General features: G+C 44.7%; 1 protein-coding gene across 8 annotated transcripts in view; it reads left to right on the top strand.

Annotated features, from left to right (window-relative positions):
- The first annotated feature begins 9,068 nt into the window (after positions 1-9,068).
- CLCC1 (chloride channel CLIC like 1) overlaps positions 9,069-20,833 on the top strand; it is a 16,444-nt gene continuing 4,679 nt past the window's right edge. For 2 of the 8 annotated variants that reach the window (XM_075711468.1, XM_075711469.1), the window contains exons 1-10: positions 9,623-9,695; positions 10,033-10,136; positions 11,869-11,964; positions 12,879-12,986; positions 13,961-14,182; positions 16,170-16,310; positions 17,453-17,546; positions 18,669-18,766; positions 18,849-18,995; positions 20,208-20,501. In XM_075711468.1, the coding sequence (XP_075567583.1) occupies positions 9,665-9,695; positions 10,033-10,136; positions 11,869-11,964; positions 12,879-12,986; positions 13,961-14,182; positions 16,170-16,310; positions 17,453-17,546; positions 18,669-18,766; positions 18,849-18,995; positions 20,208-20,501 (1,335 nt within the window). In that variant the 5' untranslated portion in view covers positions 9,623-9,664. Of the gene's footprint in view, positions 9,109-9,309; positions 9,347-9,622; positions 9,696-9,995; positions 10,137-11,868; positions 11,965-12,878; positions 12,987-13,960; positions 14,183-16,169; positions 16,311-17,452; positions 17,547-18,668; positions 18,767-18,848; positions 18,996-20,207; positions 20,502-20,833 lie in introns of those variants that run through there. The other 6 variants (XM_075711471.1, XM_075711472.1, XM_075711473.1 and 3 more) reach the window with 6 other exon arrangements.

The following is a 20,833-nucleotide window of genomic DNA, read 5'->3' as shown; positions in this document are numbered from 1 at the left end:
AAATGGGCTAAGGGACAGAGAGGGAAGAAATTAAAACATAGGGACAGGGACCTGGAACAAGATAACCTAAGAAAGAAAAACTATATCTAGAACACATGGCAGAGTGTCATGGTTTAGCCCCAGCCAGCAACTAAGCACCACGCAGCCGCTCGCTCACTGCCCCTACCCCGATGGGATGGGGGAGAGAATCGGAGGAGTAAGAGTGAGAAACACTCCTGGGTTGAGATAAGAACAGTTTAATAATTTAAATAAAGTAAAATAGTAATGATAATAATAACAATATAATAATGATAATAATAATAACAATATACAAAGCAAGTGATGCACAATGCAATTGCTCACCACCCGCCAACCGATACCCAGACAGTTCCCGAGCAGTGATCGCTGCTCCCTGGCCAACCCCCCCCCCCCCCCCGTTTATATACTGAGCATGACGCCGTATGTTATGGAATAGCCCTTTGGTCAGTTTGGATCAACTATTCTGGCTGTGCCCCCTCCCAGTTTTCTTGTGCCCCTGGCAGAGCATGGGAAGCTGAAAAGTCCTTGACTGGCATAAGCAGTACTTAGCAACAACTAAAAACATCAGGGTGTTATCAACATTCTTCTCCTACTAAATCCAAAACACAGCACTATGCCTGCTACTAGGAAGAAAATTAACTCTATCCCAGCCGAAACCAGGACACAGACAGAAAGGAATTTAAATATAGGAACACAGAGCCAGACAGAAAGACTGGGCATGGGGGTAATTGTAAGAGGCTAAAGATCAGACAGGGAGTAATTTTAAAAATTGGCAGAGGAAGACAGATAAACAGAGAAACACAAAAATAGTGATAGGCTGCAAGGCAGAGGATGAAAAAAAAAGGAAGACAGGGAACAGGGCCGAAGCACACAGAGAAAAATAAAACAGAACACCAGAGAAACAGGGGGACTCTGAGAACAAGAGAGAGGTAGAGGGAAGGGCAGGGGAGGGCAAAACAGAAACACAGCAGCACTTAGAGAAAAACAAGGGGAAGACAGGGAAGGACCGGGATGCAGAACAGGAATGACACTGTCTCAAGGGTCCAGGACTCACCACAGCTCCCGCTCTCAAAGCTGGTGGGAGAATTTGACAGTTCGGACACATGTCTATCTCTGTCTCTCTCCATCTCCCTCAATCTCCCTCTCCCCTGCCCCATGCAGCTCCTGACACTTGACTGTTATCCACTTAAGATAATAGATTGCTGCCTTATAACTCTTACAATATGAGGCTTCCCAAATCCATAGTGTAACATGCACCCTTGCTACAGGGCTGCATTGTGCTTTCCCGTTACACATACAGACCCTGTGGTGCACACTGGACATCAGATCTGCTAGATGACTACACAAAGAGGGATCCTTCCTCGCCCGCAGAGGCAGGCTCTCTCTTCCCTGCAGTGGGAGGCAGCTGCCGGCTGGTTCCTCTTTATTTTATTCTTCAGCTGCTTTACCTGTCTCTGGCCACAGCACCTCCTGTCCACAGCCAGGAAGTGCTCCACCTCGCCCTTTTAGCCCCATGCCACGAGGAGACTATGCCACACTGCATGCACTCCAGGGCAATTCAGCTGCCCTGCAGCAAAGTCTGCAAAAACTACACCACCCAGCATGCACTGGTAAACGCATCATGGCCACCCGGCAGCCGACTGCAGGAACAGTACACCTCCCGGCATCCTCCAGGGACCTAACATGGATGGCCAGAAGCCCCACACCACAGAACTACAGCTGCTGGCATGCTCTGGGAAACAAACACAGATGACTGGAAGCCCTATGCCAGAGAACTACAGCACCCAGCATGCTCCGAGGGACCAACACGGATGCCCGGAAGCTCCTTGCCACAGGACTACCGCTCCCGGCATGCTCCGGGGGAACGAGCATGAACAACCGGAAGCCCCGTGCCACAGGACTACCGCTCCCTGCGTGCTCCGAGGAACCAACATGGACGACCGGAAGCCCTGTGCCGCGGGACTACGGCTCCCGGCACACCACGAGAGGCAGCCTTCCCCATTTTCTCATCTTGCGGGAACACCGTTCCCCGCAACCGCCGACACACACGGAAGCCCTGCAGAGACCCCAGCACAGTCCCGTGCTCCCCAGGCCCCCCCCGCCGCCTGGCTCCACCTCCGGTCAGCCCCCGCCGCCAGCTCTGACGCGGCACAGCACCCTCCCAAACCCACCGCTCCATGCCTGCAACATGCACCCTGCTGGCCTGGCCGCCCCCCCGCAGGCACCGCAGCCCTCCTCGGGCTTTGCCAGAGACCCAGCAGTCGATCGCCTGGCCCCGACTCACCTTCTCCCTTGGTGCACTCCGCTCCTCCCTTGGCTCACACCGGCCCCTCCACGGACCCCCGGGGCAGGGCAGCACCAGCCCCTCCACCGGCAGCCACCCCTTTACAGGGAGGGGCCCTGGCCATCAGCCTCACTGCCCGCACCTGGGGCTCCTCCAGCCCAGGCCCACAGCTGGAGCCCAGCAGGAACAGGGGGCCATCGCCTGACCCCCACAGCGTGTCACCTCCTACCTTGGGCCCTCTCACAGCCCCTTGCGTGCTGCAAAGGGAGCACAGTCGCAGCCATGAGGGCAAAGAAGATGGCAAGTGTTTATTCAGTCACACACACATAACAGGTCCCAGGAGCAGGTCTGCTCTGCAGCTCGGGACCCCCGACGCTCACCGTGCCCCTGGGACACCTCGGCAGTCATTCCCGGAGCCACGCTTGATGGTTCGGTGGGGAACGGACAGACAATCGGCTGGCTCCCAAAGCGATGGGCTGCTGGGCAGAGGTGTATACTGACAAAAATGAGAAGCGGGGCACAGGACACTAAAACAGAAGTGAAAAGTGGCAGCTGGGGACAGCATAAGGCAGGGAATAGGACAGCGAGAGAAGGACGGGGGTGGCCATCACCTGACCCCCACAGCGTGTCACCTCCTACCTTGGGCCCTGTCACAGCCCCTTGCCCGGTGCAAAGGGAGCGCAAATGTAGCTGGCGAGTGTTTATTCAGTCACGGACGTAACAACTCCCGGGAGCGGGTCTGCTCCGGGGCTCAGGGCCCCTGACGCTCCCCCTGCCCCTGGGACACCTTGGCAGTCGTTCCGGGAGCCACGCTCGTCTGTTCGGCAGGAAACAGACAGAGGTGGAGCATGTCAGAAATGAGGAGCGGGGCGCTGGACAGCGGGGTGTAGAGAGAAAGCACGAGGCAGGGAATGGGACAGCAAGAGAAGGACAGGGACAAGGGAGCCCGACAGAGGTGGAGAAAGGAGCAGCAGGGGGAGAGGCCACAGAAAGGGGGAGAGGGAGCTGGACAGAGACTGACAAAGAGGGACGGGGAGCAGGATGGAGATGCGGGAGAAACCTGGGACGGGCAGCAAGACAGAGAGGGAGAGAAGAATAGGGGCAGGAAGCCAGACCGAGAGAGATGGAGGAAGACAAAAGAGTGACAGGGAAAGGGCAGAGAGGGGGGAATGAAACAACAGGGACAGGGAGCCAGGACAGCGAACAATGGAGGGAAGGGGCTGGGAGCGGGATGTGTGTGTGGAATGACAACACAAAACAAACCTCATATCTACACAGTGCAGGGCAGAAAGGGATGAATTAAGAAATAGGGACAGGGAGCCGGAAAAAAGAGAACAGGAGAGCAAAAAGGGTAGCAATGCATATGGAAAGAAAAGGGCGGGGGGGGGCAATTCTAAAATAGGGTCATCAGGGAGCCAGAGACAGCGAGATGGAGAAAGGACAAAAGCGACAGGCGACAGGGTGAGGAGGGAGGAATTCATTAACAGTGGCAGAGAGCTGGCCAGAGAGAGACAGAGAAAGGCAAAACATCGTGTGGGTGACAGGGCAGAGAGGGAGGGATTCGAAAACCAGGGACGGGGAGATGGGCAGAGAGAGGCAGAAATAAAATGGGGGAAAGTGATGGGCCATAGGGCAGAGAGGGAGGAATCAACAAATAGGGGCGGGGGACCAGACAGAACACGGTGTAGAACAGAAAAAAACAACAGTGGGCTACAGGGAAGAGGGAGGAATTAAAGAACAGGGACTGGGAACCGGACAGAGCGACATGAAGCAGGGGGGGTGGGGCAGGGAATAAATAAAACCAGCAAAGGACTATAAGACAGATTGGGAGGAAATTTAAAAAAAAAAAATAGCAGCAGGGAGCCAGACAGAGAGAGACTGAGAAAGACAAACAAATAGCGTGCGCCTATGGGACAGAGAGTGTGGCATTAAAACACAGAGAGAGGGAGCCGGACAGAGAGAGAGACACCGAGGGAAAAAAATCCAGGCAGGCTATGGGGGGCAGAGGGAGGAATTAAAAACTGGGGACAGAGAGCCAGACAGAGAGAGATGCAGACTGCAGGGAGTAGCAGTGGGTGCAGGAACAAGAAGGAGGAATTAATAAATAGGGACAGGGAGCTGGGTAGAGAGGGACAGAGAAAGGCAAAAATAGCGGCAGGGCACAGGGCAGAGGGGAAGAATTAAAAAGTGGGGGCACCGAGATGGGCATAGGGAGACAGAGAAGAGGAAAAAGTGAAGGGCTACACAGCAGAGAGGAAGGAATTAAAAAACAGGGACAGGAAGCAAGAAAGAGTGAAATGGAGAAGGGGGCAGGGGGGAGTCAAAGCGACGGACCAGGAGCTGGGAAATGAGAGGCAGAGAAGGAAACAGAATTGCACCCTGTCAAAATATTGGGAAAAACACCCCGTAACATTCAGTTGCCTCTCTTTTTGAACATTTAGAACAAATACCTAACTGCTTAAATACACCTAATAAATTGTATGCTACAGCTATTTGGCTGTTATAGTTTAAACAATGCAAGTCAGTTTGTAAATTATACCATTTTAACTTTTTTTTAAGTTTCATTTATGATAGAGAAGTCAGTGAGAGAAGAGATCCCCCACATGGTTTTACTTGGCAGGGGGCATAGAATCACCAGTGCTCCAATACATAAGGCTACCAAAAAGGACTGGCAGATTTACTAATGCTTTTGTCTGTACTGAAGTGTGCAGAGGAACATGTTTTTCTGGTATCTTGACTGTTACAACTGAGAACCAGCCATCAACTTTTGGAAGACATGCCGTGCTTGGGTCTTTGGAAGGAAATTGACTTTTTTTTTTTTTTTTTTTAAAGAGAGTGAAAAATCTCCTTGCAGATGACTTCTACTGCCAAGTACACCATCTCTGAAGATCTGTTCATAAAATGCAACTTCTTTGAATGAGAAAGATTTCCATTCCGGAAAATCTCTTTCCAAGTCAAGTAAGAAATTACACACTGTAGGTTAAGGAAAAGGGATATCACTGAAGCATTAACTCACCAAAAACACAGGAGGACTCACTGTCACTAGTTACAAGGCTGCCAATGCTTCTTGGGAAAGCCTGGAAGACATGCAGAAGCGACACCAATTGGTCCTGTTTTGTCCACATCTCTTCTCTGAGCTTGACTGCTTTTAGTATGGATGCTAGTATCTCAGTTACATTTTTGAGTACTACTGTAAGATATTTTTAAAACTTATTTACTGAAAAGGCATTAGGCTTTTATCATGAAAACAAAGTCTGTTTCTTCTGAACTCTTATGAACAGTTTCTTTCCTCTTTCATTACAGAATTGTTTTGGAAGTATCATGTAATAGTAAGTGCACAGAAACAGAAGGTTATGCTTTCAGGAACAGAAAAGAAACGGAGCGAATTAAGCTTTGCATAGGCGTAACGTGCTCCAGAATAGACCTTATTTTATGTTTAGTATTTGTGTTAAAGTATTTCATAGAAAACCTGTAAAAGGAGAGTTGGCACATTCTTAATGTTAACTTTAAACTCCACACTACGAGTACCTTAGGAAAAATGCAGACACACATCGTAGATGTACCTTGTACTTGCAGACCACTATGGATCCTTTCCATCCATCTTGTACTTTCGTAGCACAAGAAAGGGCAACCACGGTGAAACGGCGGCACCTGACATTCTGCTGAGAGAGGAAAAAAACCTTTAGCATAAAGCTGGGTAGGAATCTAAAGCTTCTTTTTTCTTGTGAAGATGACAGCTGAGCTCAGGAAAAAGTATTTTGCATCATCTCTGGTACAGCTGTTGATACAGGCCACTAGGGCTTTTGCATTTTTTAGACAACCGTGCCTTTTTTTGACTCACTGGCAGCTTTAGCTTCACTATAAGTCACTTTCCTAGACACATGCAGGTGGCAAATGGAGATATCTACATACATTTTCTCGAGCCTAAGTATAGCCAAGATTTCCTCACCCAATATGTCCCAAGTCGAATATTTCATTAAAGAGTACAGCAACACATCTGTCCTCATGAACTGCCTCCTTGCAAAAAAGGAATGATATTTTTCAGGCCATTTCTCCAAACAGTCAAGATCTTTTAAAACTGCAGTTGTGCCACCAAACCTGCTTAGGGTCTCTTCCAGCTTTTGACTGTCCTTAGATTTGACAGGCACACGCTCTATTCCATCTTCCAACTGCAAAAATACATAATGTACTCAGACCCAGAGCACAACCCTATGGATGTCCACACACACCTTGCTGTTTTGACAAGAGCCACTGAACATCCCTGCGAGCATAGCTGTGCGTGCAAGAGTAATTTCACCTATGCCATGTGTTACTGATTTCAGCGAACGTAGTTTCTGAAGCTTTGAACTGAAAACTGTATCTTGACACTTCACCGCAGTAGAAGTGACCCATAACTAGAACCCTACAAAAATGCAGTAACACAAATTCCAAACCCACAGCAGCAACAGCGTCAGAAATATTTAGGCCAGGAACAAGGGAGAAAAATAAACCAGCTTCGTCTCATGCACAGGAAAGCAGCAGACAAAGGGTGGGCATTTAGAGCCTTTACAGAAAACAGGCATTCTCCTTCCATTCCTCAACCCATCTATTAGGTCGAAATATTGCAACACTACTACGGCAGTATTGAGAGCAGGGAACAACGGCCCTGCCACCGCACAGCCTATCCTCCGATGCTATTTATGTAGCAGGACGCATAGACAGAGGGACATATTTTTCCACACATGACCCTGGGTTTCCCCAAAAAATCTATGCTTACCAAAACCAGCCATTTGGAACATATTGCCAAAAAACATTTGGCAATAAAACTTCTACATGTTTGACACACGCAAATTTCTGCGACCTTGCTATTTGCTTCTTATTACTGCTGTTCTTCCTTCAGAAATTCTACTTATAGCCAAGTCATTCACTACTGGTTCAAGCATTTACCTTCCTGGTATTACCACCACATGGGCACAGGCAAGTAACTTAACTGCTCTTCTAAAATTAGCCAAATGAAAACTGCAGCCACGAAAGAGGAGGGAAAGAGAAGAAAAGGAGAGGTCAGGCAGCAATAGAGCTCTGCAGGCTGCCACCAGTCACCACTGGACTCTTGTTCAAAAAAACTAAAAAAACCAAGCAAGCAAACAAACAAAACCCCAAAACACCCCAAACATTAAAACCCAACACACAAAAAACAAGCAACAACAAACCAAAACCATGACGTATCTTTTTTCCTTTCAGAGCTTATCCCTGTCTCACCGTGCTGTCTTGTCAGAGCATGAAGCGCAGGTGATCTGTATCCCGATGACATTTGCATGTGATGAATACACGTTCAGAAGTAGTCCAGATCTCTATGACTGGTGTCATTCTTGTGGTTTTAATAACCATAACTCAGTTTTATTGACTAATGCATTTGTGAGGGAAATAATTAACTTTTAAACGTAGCTTCTCGGGGGGGGGGGGGGGGGGGGCAGCGGGGACTGTTAGAGACTGAAAAAAAATTATGATTCAGAGCTACCAACCATGAGGGAGTGGTGGGGAAATTAATGAAAGTGAAGACAAACAGCAGCAACATTAAGTGAAATTTGGCTTCAATTCTGATCATGTACTTAAGAGACTCTCCAAGTCTACCCCTCAATCCTATGAATGACTGGTCCTTTTTTGGAAGGACAAACTTTTTTTTACTTAGAAGTCCTAGCTTGAAGGTTCCATAGGAACAGAATGCGGACTGAACCACAGGACAACATGCCAGCAACACTCTAATGAAAACAAACAAACAAAACAAAGAAAAGTCAAGTTTAAGCATCAGTTTCCATCACGTGTCATTCATTACACTTCTACTGGCATCTAGCTGCTCAAAAGTTACCTATGCCGACACCACATATTACTAAAAATTTAGCGACGCACAGAAAAATAAAAGGCTATTTCCAACTTGCCCATAAAACTAGTGTGAACAAATGGAAGAGAAACACTTGACCCTAACGACAGTAACAGGCAGCTCTTAATTTATCCTAGATGAAAGTTCATTCTTTTACCTGAAAGGAAAACATTTGTATTTAAATACTAATTTCCTTAAATGAATTTGAGTACAACTTGTGTCTCTACAGAGAGGCCCTAGTTTTACACCTGTCATTTTACGTCCCAGCCTCTTGTTGTGATTCTGAGCTGTTCTTGTGTGGGAGCTCCCAACCCTCGCTTGTATTTAGTAAAGGCAAGTCTTTTTCCTGTGAGTCTGCCTGGAACTGTAGACAATTAAAAATAAAAAAAAGGAAATCCATGTACAGGACGATTACAGGGGATCAAGTTGGTGGGAACTGCTGCTGCTTCCTCTCTTGCAGGTGTGTGTTTTGGCTGTATTCCTGCTTCACTCCCGGAGGCGGGAATGTTAACTGTGGTGCTGCCTCTGCTCCGTAGCTGCGTTCTCCCTGCTTTGAACGGTTGTAGTCTTCAACCTGCTACTCGTTTAGACAGCAGTTATTCTCTTGACGGCCGCTGCTTCTCCCGGCCGTGTTGCTTTGCGGCTGTAGAGTCGCTGCCACCTGGGCCCGCCCGCCGCAGGGAACGGCGGGGCTGCGGCAACCGCAGACCGGGCCCTCCGGGCAGCGCCGAGCCCGCCGCCGCCGCGCGCCGCCTGAGCGGCCGCTTCCCCGCCGTCCCCCCAGCGCCTGGGGCGGTGCCGGGCCTGGGAAGCGAGCGGCGGCCGCGGAAACGCAGGCGTAAGGAGGGGCAGGGAGTAGTGCGGGACCCCTCCCCAGCGGCTAGGGGCCTGGCGATGCGGGGCGGCTCCGGGCTGGGTGAACGCGCCAGGGCCGCCTGCGGCCCTTCAGGTACTGGGGGGCCGCGGGCTGGAGCGTGGGCTGCGGGCAGGCCCTCGGCTGCTCGCTGGGGGCGGCGGGGTCCGCCGCTGGCGCGTGGCCGAGCGGCGGTGGAGGGGAGCGCTGGCTGGAGCCCGGGGTGCCGCGGGGCCCGGCCTGCGCGTTGTCCGGGCCCTGGCGCGCTGTGACGAGGAGGAGCGCTGGGAGCGAGGACGGGGCTGCAGGGCTGCGTGTCCTCTCGTACGACGCCGTTAGTATCCGAGATCAACAAGGCGAAAGCGAGGGAGGGGGAGGAGTATCCGGGGTTTCCCGTTTCGCAGTTGTTCAGGGCTTGCAACGCACGGCCTCTGGCGTCGCGGGCCGCGGAGAAGCAGCCGTGGCCCGGAGGCGGCCTGTGCGGGGCTCCGGCTCGGGGCCGGCAGCGCCTGCGGCCAGAGCGGAGCGGAGCGGGCGGCGGGGGGGCTGCCGGAGCAGCGCCGAGGTGACGGCGCCGTGGCTCCCGCCCGCGCAGGGCAGCCGTATCCTCACGGCCTTTGCAATCCTCGCTGTGGGAATTTCTGTAGTGATAATGATGCTGGACCCTTGTCTCGAAGCCTGGGGTAGTTCTGCACTGTTTTATTGTGTTTAGCAATGCTGAACTCTGCCCTACATCTGCTGATAACTACAGCTAGTTGCATTGATCCGGTTATATCATACACTTTAATTGTTGCATATTCTTGCCAGTGTTTTCTTAAGGAGAAAAAAAAATATATATAAGTGAAATTTAACCTGCTTAATAGAGAACTGAGTTTTTAAACAACACTGGAGAATACCTTTTTCATGTTGTAAGATTATTGCCGGGTTTTTTGTACAGCATGTTACACTCTGAACTACATATCTGAATTTCTTTTTGTATTTAGTGATACAGGATGCTGTTTCTTTTGGTATTGTATGCAGCTGTGCTAATAGAGAGTGGTAAAGTTCACGATGATGAATGGATTGACCCCACGGATATGCTCAATTACGATGCAGCATCAGGAACAATGAGAAGACCTTACAAGGTAGAAGAAGAAGGGGTGCATGAATACATCTCTCCCAAACAGTCCTTCAGCCACATGCTGTTGAAAGATAGCCCTTAAATTGTGACATTAGAAAATGGTCTTTTTAAGGTCTTAAAAACTTACATCTGAATCTATACACAGAAAAGTGTTGTGTGTCCGTTGTTAAAATTGCAAGAAAAAAATAGGGATCTGTATTATTGCAGATAACTAGCTTGGGGCCTTTTACTGGTGAGCTTCTGTTGCACACTGATCAAGTCGCAGAACTGTGCTTTTTGTCTTTTCACAGGTGGTGGTTGATTTACACAACTTGTGGCTCCTCAAGTTATTTCTCTGAGAAGTACTGGGTTAAGCAGCTCTTGCTGGTTTCTCCAGCATAGTGTTAAATATCTTGAAAATTAAGTTCCTAGCTGATAAAAGTTGGGGGAGTTAATAACATTTATTGTGTGAGAATATTATGAAAGTCAATGGTGTTTTGTAATGCTGGGCATCAGAGTTTTCAGAAGGAAGATCAGAATAGGGATTGAGAGCTGTACTGTTAATAATTCATGAACACTGAGGAGAAGGTGAAATATGAAAAGCTAGATTTAATAAGGCGAATCATCTCGGTTGTCTTGTATGAGGGGTGGACTCTACATATATCATGAGATGCATATTGTTTATCTAGTACTTATGTGCACACATGGCACTGTAAACTGTGGTTGGTTGTGTGGGCACCCTTGACTTTTGTCATTATTCAGCTTTCAAGTTTGGTTTTGCGGTCTTGAATAATACCATTTTAACGCTTCAGACATAATTTTCTGAAGCTTAAAAAATGCAAACTGCATTGTTCCTCTCCACAGAGTTCCTCCTCAGCCTCTACCTTCCCTAAGTCCACCTGATAGTCATTAGCAGCCCTAAAATTCTGCAGCAAGCTTTGGAGTCTTTAAACTTGGTGCCCAACTGCTTCTGCTTTTATAAAATAAATATTAGGAGTTTTACTGTTTTCTCCCACAAAAATAGAACTGCATCTTAAAGGAGAATAATGATTGCTAGGGGTTAATCTATCTTTTCAGGATTTCTTTTCTGCTCTGCAGTGAGAGATTTGTAGGTAGGTGGGCTGTGTGGGCCACTCAAGTCCTCAAAACCAAACTTTGTATCAACATGAGTTCACTGATCTGTGCGATGTTGCGATTTCGGGAGACTTTCCTCAATGTGCATGCCTGGTTGTGTAGAAGAAGCACTGCTTAAAACTAAGTCTGAGCAATTAGCAGAAAAAATGGGAAGTTGTTTCAGAGTGAAGAGGGAACATGAAAGGAAGGGCCTGCAACTAAGAGTGGGGCTTCGTGTTTACTTTCAGTCTGCCTGGCTGCATGGCCAGCTGGACTGTGAGTTTGTCTGGCCGAAAACCGCCCCTTTGCCTGCTGAGTCGGTTTTTAGCCAGTCTCGTTATCTAATCTGATGCACTGCATGGCTCCCCCACGCTCAGAGGAGGGGAAAGAGCAGGTGGGGGAGGAAACGGCAAGTCCTCACCTTCTGAAGGCAGTGTGCATTTAGATAAAGCAATTGTCTGTTTGGAGCCTAAAATAACAGCAGAGAGGCAACTGGAGTATTGTTGGGAGAGTATTAGCAGCAAAGATGAACAGTTTTTAGCTCCTTTGTGCCTTTTGAAATGCTCTGACTATAGAAGTGTAACATGGCATATTGACCAAATTCTTTGATTCTAAAAATATGTGTTTTTCTGATGCAATTGTAGGCAAACTATCATGACTCTGAGGATAAGGCTGTGGATACAGTCAGTGCTGAAATCTTAGCGAGTTGTTCCAGGGAAGTAGATTCCTTGCAACAGAAGGTTTGTTATGGAACTCCAGAATTTTTTCCAGCCTTTTATAGTTTGTACTTTCTGATGATGCTTTTCTGGATAGTATAGAACAGGTGAATTGCTGGCATAATTTGTGAGAGACCATGCATGATGTAAGGGGAACCTTTTTATTCAGAGGAGAGACTGGAAGTGGTTTGAACTCAATTCCGAATTGCTGCTCTGCCTACCAAGGTCTGTTTCCTAAAATGGTTTATAGTGTAACAGAAGTTGATAGGAGCTTTGTGCTTCTGTCCAGTGTCAACAGTTTAAACGTGCGGTGTTGATGTTACACTATGCTGCTAAAAGCTAAGAAACCTGACCTTTCATTTTCAAGTTGTTCAGTTCTGCTGGATTTTAAGGGGTGGGTCGTGGGCATAGAGAACGTGTTTGTGGCTGACCGTAATGTGTGGCACTGCAGCTCTCGGAAGAAGCTGCTGTAAGCCCCCCGCCCCGCTACTTTCTCTGAGATCAGGAGGACGCGGTGACGCTTGTGTAGCTACCGGGGCTCTCGCTTCCCTCAGCCATTTGGAGACCCAGTGGGATATGTCATTTTAATGTTGGTTTAGTTAGTTAGTATTTTTTACAGTTCTCTCATTTTTTTTTCTGGTGTAAGCTTAAAACTTAAGAAGGAGAGCCACATCTTTAGTTTTTTCTAGTCTTACTGAGGTTAGTATTCAAACCATATTACTAGAGATTTGAAATCTCCAGTACTGGCCAGTCCCATGGAAAGCAGTGTCTTTAGCAACTGCATACGCTTTTTATCTGGTGTACTAATCATGGGATTATTGCTGAACTAAAGAAGTGTGCCTCCATTAATCCTGAGTTTAATGTGTTGGTAGGGTTGTTTTTCTCCTGGGAACAAGCTGGTTTGAGCAAGAAGTGAACAAAATGTCTTTACGTTGCAGATTGCAGAATGTGAGAAGAGGAATGCCAAATCACGTGAAAGCCGTAGCTTTTATATTTTGAAGCGATACTTGAATAAGATTTTAAATGAAGCTGGAAAACTTGGCCTTGTAAGTATTTGAATGGTCATTAAAAATTAATTAGAATTCATATTACTATTTTATGTGTTTTTCACAGTTATCAAGTATTGATTAATTATTCTGGCATACTTAAAATTTAAATCAAAATGAAGGGAACTGAATTGCAAAGGAAAGAATGATAGAAGTATGTGCATCCAGTATTGCGGTTAGTTAGCGGTGTTTGCTCTGGAGAAACAGTTGCCATTTGGTCTGTAAAGCATCCAAAGAAAGACTATGTGAATTCAGAGTATGTATCTAAATACCTATTGCTGGGATGCAGCTGTAGTAATACCCTGTTCAGTTCATGTTAATGGTGGTTAAACTTGAAAGAGACGGATTTTGTTTGTTTGTTGTAGACCTTTTAGGCCTTTGTTTTAGACTCTACCATGTTAACCATCTAGGAATAGTAGCTTATTAGAGTTTGCATGTAAGAATCACCTTATTACTTTATTATATTGTCTTCTGAGATTTTTATTTTTTTTATTCAGAGGTAGAGAAACACATTTCTAGCAATAAGCAATATTAATATTTAACAAAGAACATTATACTTAGCAATGTAAAATTTCTTATTTCAGTATTTAATAGCTTCTATCTGTATTACCCAGCCATGATCGGGGCACACATAGCGCGTTACTAATTATTACTTGTTAATGAGAAGTGGTTCTAAAATTTTAATAATAGGTGGGATAACTCACTTTGTTTTTTTAGGTTTTTGCTGTAGAATTGAAAGAGTGCAAACCAGTTGAATTAGTGTTTTATATAGTTTAGAAGAATTAACAAAAAGGTTCTAGAATCATAGTGTGTTCCCTGTCCCATGTCTTCATCCTGCAGTCTGCTTCGAAAAGATGCTGGTACATAATGAAGGTATATGATGAGGTTTTTGATAGGGAAAGAGTTTTTTTGTGTGTACTTCTATTTCCAAATAAGCAGCTTTTAACCATTGTTTTGCTTTGCTATTAATTCAGCCTGAGGAAGATGTGGGCCACATCCATTATGATGCTGAGATCATCCTTACAAAAAAGACACATTTGGAGATTGTCAGGTTTCTCAATGAGGAAACTTGGCAGTCTGGTGCTGTGGATGATGCACTTAGTGATATTTTGATCAATTTTAAGCACCATGATTATGAAGCTTGGCACTGGAGATTTGAAGACGCTTTTGGAATTGATCTATATAATATCTTTTTGGTAAGAGAAGAAAGGTTTGTTGTTGTTGTTTAATTGCTGCTTTCTCCAGTTTCTTTGTGCAAATCTAGCCAATGAGTATTACCAACTTAACTCCACACGTGAAGCAGTTATTTCCATCGTACTTACGGCGAGTCACTCTTTGTTTCATGGATGCTGAAGGTAGAGGCAATGTATTCACTTGAAGTAAGAATTCGATTTTTTTATTGCTGTGGTCATCTTTTCTTATTGTAGCTTTGCGAGGTTTTTTCTGGTATGCTTTTTTTTTTTTCTCTTCCTGTCTACTATATCTGTGTTGCATGACTTATTAGACTCTAGTACTTTCTTGTCACTTAAACTGACAGCTTGTGCATTATAAATTTTCAAGATTTGTCTCTTGTTCAAATAGATGCTGAAGCTGTTGGCTTCTACAGGAGTTGTTTATATATATTTATATATATATAAAAAAACATATAAAATATGTTTATATATAGAAAACATAAATATATTAAAAATATATTTATATTGAGACAGGTATATATTTGAGGCCTTAGATTTTATAGGTTAGAGTTTTTTGTGAATTTTGTGGTAAAAAATTGTATAGTGTTGGAGATAAGAGCATGACTGCGTGAAAATGTCATCTTCTCTAAAACGGAATTACAAAGTGCTAAGCTGAGGATCTATAATCGTAGAAAATGCTTTCGGTTGGAAGGGACCTTTACAGGTCACCTAGTCTAACCCCCCTGCAACGAGCGGGGACATCTTCAACTAGATCAGGTTGTTCAGAGCCCCGTCTAACCTGACCTTGAACGTTTCCAGGGATGGGGCACCTACCACCTCTCTGGGCAACCTGTTCCGGTGTTTCAGCACCCTCATTGTAAAAAATTTCTTCTTTATATCTAGTCTAAATCTACCCTCTTTTAGTTTAAAAGCATTACCCCTTGTGTCCTATTGCAACAGCCCCTGCTGAAAAGTTTGTCCCCGTTTTTCTTACAAGCCCCCTTTAAGTACTGAAAGGCCACAATAAGGTCTCCCTGGAGCCTTTTCTTCTCCAGGCTGAACAACCCCAACTCTCTCAGTCTTTCTTCATAGGAGAGGTTTTCCATCCCTCTGATAATTTCTGTGGCCTTTTCTGGACCTGCTGCAACAGGCCCATGTCTTTCCTGTGCTGGGGGCTCCAGAGCTGGACTCAGTACTCCGGATGGGGTCTCACCAGAGCAGAGTAGAGGGGCAGAACCTGCTTGTGGCTATTCTTCAGAGACAGCTGTTTGCACTCTTATCTGTTTCTTGACGTAGAGGCCAACCCCTCTGCCCCTCCTTCCTTGCCTGTCCCTTCTGAACAGCCTGTAACCATCGATAGCCGCGCTCCAGTCAGCTGAAGCTCATCCAGTCGGATAAGCTGAAGCTCTCTGAATAAATCTTTACAATTCAAAATATGCTGACATTTATGCTAACATGATCTTGAAAGTAGCCTCTCTAGTTTTGAGGGGATCCGTGGAAGCCAAATGAAAAAAGCAAGCTGTCGGTAGCGTAATCTCGCATTAGGGATCCTCAGATGGGAAGAGACTGTAAAGCGCTTCTCCGAAGTCTTGCTGCTGTTAGCCAGGCTGTAACTTTGTCTCTTAACCAAACTGCAGGAGTTGGCAACAGTGGTTCTGTGGTTCATACCAGGCACATACTACTCAAGCACTGAATTACATCAATTTTGTAATTTTAAAGTATGGTAGGTAACGCGATAAATATCATAAGGAAGAAATAACTAAATATCACAAGAAAGAAATGAGCAACTGCAGCGTAAGGCTGCGATAGGAATGATGACTAGTAATACCATGAAACTTTCCTGCCTTGTACTGCTGCAGATATGCTGTGAAAGCAAGGAAAAAAATCTCTCAACTGTTCTGTGTAAATGACACTAGTAAAAACAGAAGTTCGAAGTTCCTTCACGTGTACTGGCAGTAAGCTTGGAAAATTCCAAATCTGGATCAAAATTTTTTCCTGTTTTCTTTTTCAGATACTCTTGTGCTTAGTGTGCATTGTAATTGTAATAGCTACAGAGATCTGGACACGTATTCATTGGTTTGTTCAGCTAAAACGTGTTTTATTAATAAGTTTTCTCATCAGTTTTGCATGGAATTGGCTGTACTTGTATAAGGTAAGTTGTTCTGAAATCTTAATGGCTTTTAGGCTTCAAATTTTACAGTTATGAAGGAGTTAACGTTATTTAGTTCCTTTCGTTAGCTTATATAAAGCAATAATTGACTGCAAAATAAATAAAGGGATGAACGTTTTGTTTTGCATGTTGACAGGTGCATTAGGCTTAAAGAACAAAATAAACCCTGTCAACTTTTATCCTGCTGCAAAGGTGCACAATATTCATAAAGCAGTAGAATGTGATTTCACTGCATGGGCAAGGGAGACATGAACTCGGTCTAAAGCAGCTTGGTAGAAAAGTCTTATGAAAACGCATTGTGGGGTTGGTTTGTTTTTTTTTTTTTTCCCCCTAAGGATTCCCTGGCTGAAACTGTATTTAACCTGTGATAGACCAGAGATAAATGCTTCATTGATGGTGGCAAAGGAGCTGACTGTACAATGGTATTGGTTTTAATGAGGAGGAATTTATGCAGCTGGGTCATAGCCCAACCACAAAAATCTCAGTCCTCACATCTTGTCATCAGAATTTAACTGCAGCTTGTCAGACCCAGGAATATCAGAGTGCCAGAGAGAAGGGTGGCTCTGGAGCACTAGTGGACAGCCACGCAGGAGTCAGTGAAGAATGTCAGAGGTTTTCAACAGATAAATCATCTGTATGATTTTTTCTATTTGATTATCAGTCACAAACTGGAAGGCAAAATTATAATGAATACAGATATTTGTTAATGGCAATTATTTAAAAAATAAAAGAGAATGTCCTGATGTTTTAACTAGTAATTACAGGGCAGCTTCTCTATTTTGAATCCAGAAACGTTTTAAGTAAACAAGATGTCAGATTACTGTTGCCCTGAACTTGTATCTTTGAACATTGAAGTTCTTTTAGTAATGCAGACTCCGTTTGGAGAATTACTCAGAGGTAGCCATCTTGGTGCTTCTATCCATTCCCAGGAAGTACTTACAGTTTAGCTCTGCTAAATTGTTTAGGTAGCAAACTTTTCTTAATAGAGATTTACCCAGGTAATTATCCCAAACCTGCTAAGAGCAAATATCGTTAGCTCAGGTGCAGTGCTGCATGGATGCAGGTGTTCTGTGCCCAGCACCACCTTGATTTATGTTTTACGAGTAATTCTTATTCTCCTGCAGCTGGCCTTTGCGCAGCATCAAGCAGAAATTGCGAAAATGGGGCAGTTTGATAACGTCTGCGCTGAGAAGTTGGACTGGAGGGAAAGTCTTATTGGTAAATACTTGTTTCATTATTTTGTAATAGTATTTAAGATCACAAAATACTGAGTAATAGTGTCCAAGAATACTCTAATGTCTTCACGAGTAGTAGTACATTGAGTCTTCTTCAGCAATACATGATTACGTGGTTTTACCATTTTTCCATTCCACAAGACTTGTAGGCCTTTGAAGGAGAGCTGATCACAAAACTGTGCTTAAAGCATGTCATGGTGACTTGTACGTGGTGTTTTTCCTTGTAACTTACCCCGTGAGTGTTTCCCAAACTCCCCTCCTCCAGTATTATTCAGTGCTGTTTATTGAAGATAGGGGGGCAGAATTCAAGAAATTTTTTTTTTTTTCCATCTTCCAGGCCTGCAAGTACAATGGACTTCAGAAACTAGATCTGTGGCTGTTTAGTCTAGTGGTGTTATTTTACAGAGAAAGCTAAGTTTTTTATTAGCCGTTATTTGTTATCCAGTGCTACAGCAGGTAGATTAATGACGGTAACTCTTAATGAGTGATTGTTATGGTCTTCCCTTTAGAATTTATTGGCTCCGGGTATGTCAAATTTCAATGGTTTATGTTCTGACTGCACTAAAATCAAGCTACGGCAACACTGATGTAATAAATTACTTGTTTATAACTGAAAAGTTCCCTTAAAGAGTAAGACTTTCTGCTTATAACTAAAATAGTCTCTTTAAATCTAGCAAGCAAAATACACATTTTTAATCTATTTGCAGCCTGGCAGATGAGTAGTAACACTCAGCATTACTTCTGTTTCAGTAGTTGTGGACAAAATGTGCTAGATAATAGCTCCCACAGATGAGACTTACTTTTCCTCTGAGACTTCTAGGGACTAAGTTCATCTAATAAAGAGAACTTTCTTCGCTAAACATGGGAAAACCTCAGTTTCTTCTTTTTCTCCCCAGCCTTCCTTCTGCTTCCTGCATCTCCATGACTGGATAAACTGCACTGCCAAGCTAATCTCAGATTTTGAAAAATAAATCTGAGCTTTGAACCATATCTAGAAGAGTTCTCTCCCATCTATGACTGAAATGCTGCTACTTTCTATATTACAACTGTGTCATAAAATGTATTTTTAAAAAGTAGTAAAAATGTGTCTCTGCTTTGACTACAGAATGGCTCAGAAGTAAATGGATGTTTCAGGATGATCCCTGTCAGAAGTACTATGAAACTCTACTAGTAAATCCTGTTTTGCTGGTTCCACCGACAAAGGTATACGCCAAGCCTAAAGAGACTGTTTACATTTATGTTTGCAATCAGTGACAACACTATTTTTCTATTTGTATTTTTCTAGGCATTGGCAATTACTTTCACCAACTTTGTAACTGAGCCTTTGAAGCACGTAGGACAAGGTATTGGTGAATTCATCAAAGCACTTATGAAGGAGATACCATTTATTCTGCAGGTTCCAGTGCTAATTATGATGGCTCTGGCTGTCCTGGTTTGTATACATTTATCTTATATTTATTTAAAAGCTCAGTTTTATTTTTCATATATTAAACTTATTTATATTGCAGTATTAGTATCTATTATATTATTTATTTCTTAGTTGTACTACTGAACAGATTTCTTAGCACAGATGAAATCATTTCTACGAGGGAATTTTTTCTTGACAAAATCTTTATAGTACAGTTGGGTTAGCAATTAAAATAGGTAAGTTTGTATTTAAATCACATCTCTCCCCCACTCCTCAAGTGGGATAACATCACATTAAACTGCTTAAAATCTTAGACTCTACGACAGTTTATTGCAGCTTAGTTCCCATTTCTTCTGTCATTACACAATGATGCATATCATTGGCATTTTGTATACGTATCCTGCTTTCAGCTGGGATGGAGTTAATTTTCTTCCCAGCAGCTGGCATAGTGCTGTGGTTTGGATTTAGGATGAGAGTGATGCTGATAACACCCTGATGGTGTAGTTGTTGCTGAGCAGTGCTGATACCAGTCAAGGACATTTTCAGCTTCCCATGCTCTGCCAGGGGCACAAGAAAACTGGGGAGGGGGCACAGCCAGGACAGCTGACCCAAATTGCCCAAAGGGACATTCCATACCATATGGCATCATGCTCAGTATATAAGCGGGGCGGGGGGGGGGGGGTGGGGCTGGCAGGGGGGCAGTGATCGCTGCTCCGGAACTGGCTGGATATTGGTCAGTGGGTGGTGAGCACTTGCATTTGTGCATCACTTGCTTTGTGTATTCTATTATCTTTATTATTATTACTACTACTTTCTCTTCCTCTGCTGTGCTGTTAAACTGCCTTTATCTTAACCCCGGGTTTTACAGGTTTTTTTCCGATTCTCTTTCCCCATCCCACCACTGGGCGGGGGGTGGGTGGGGGGGGTGGTGGGGAGGGGAGGGAGCAGCTGCGTGGTGCTTAGTTGCCAACTGGGATTAAACCATGACAACATGAAAGCATTGAGTTGGAGCCTTCAGCATCTTTATTGTAGCACCAAAGATGAACTACATCCAGTCTGGCAGTTCCCACAATGGGGTCAGATTGCAGAAAACTTGGATTTTATTGTAGCCATTCTGATCACCTGAACTTTTCTTCAGTGTTTTTCAGATATGTGACTTTGAATTCTGTGTGAATTCTGTAGGCTGCAAATATTTGGTGGTTTGTTCTTTTTTCTTTTTTTTTTTCCCTCCCCCAGGCTTTCTGCTATGGTGCAGGATCATCAGTGTCTATGTTAAGATACTTGACATCTTTTCAGAAGAGAAGTCTTCCTCCACCTGATGGTCAACAGGAGAAAATAGACTTCGGGCAATATGATGGGAGTAAATCAGATGGCTATTATTCGCAGAAGCTTCCTTACGTTCATAGAGAACTTTATGACAGAGGCGATGCTCCTATGAGACCAGGAAATGGCAGCAGAAGTCCTGACACCAGGCATACAAGCAATGAGCCAGCTACGCAAGTAGAAGAGTCTCACAAACCAGAACCCGGTGTATGTTAGTCCTGGTGCTCTTTGAGCTGGGATTAAATTTAATAGATTGCCATGTCATCTGCTAGAACATGTTTAAAGAACAAGCTTAACCCAAATCTTGGGGAGAGAGGGGGAAGTACCTGCTCCCCTATCAAACAGTTTGGTAGCGGTATCTTGGGCATGTTTCGTTCTGGAAAAATACTGTGCAGTGGCTAACTGTGGCAGGAAACTACTGAATTAAAACTCTTTACTATAAAGACTTAAATAAGGACTGAGCTCTCAAAACAGAAGTTATGTGAGCCTGGGCAATAATGATTACCCATAGAGGAAAGATGGGGGCGGAGGGGGGGGGG

This window comes from Pelecanus crispus, chromosome 5 (assembly GCF_030463565.1).
Source record: "Pelecanus crispus isolate bPelCri1 chromosome 5, bPelCri1.pri, whole genome shotgun sequence".
In the NCBI taxonomy this organism is placed as follows: Eukaryota; Metazoa; Chordata; class Aves; order Pelecaniformes; family Pelecanidae; genus Pelecanus; species Pelecanus crispus.
Note: the sequence above shows the minus strand (reverse complement) of the source record. Positions and strands in the feature narration are given on the sequence as shown.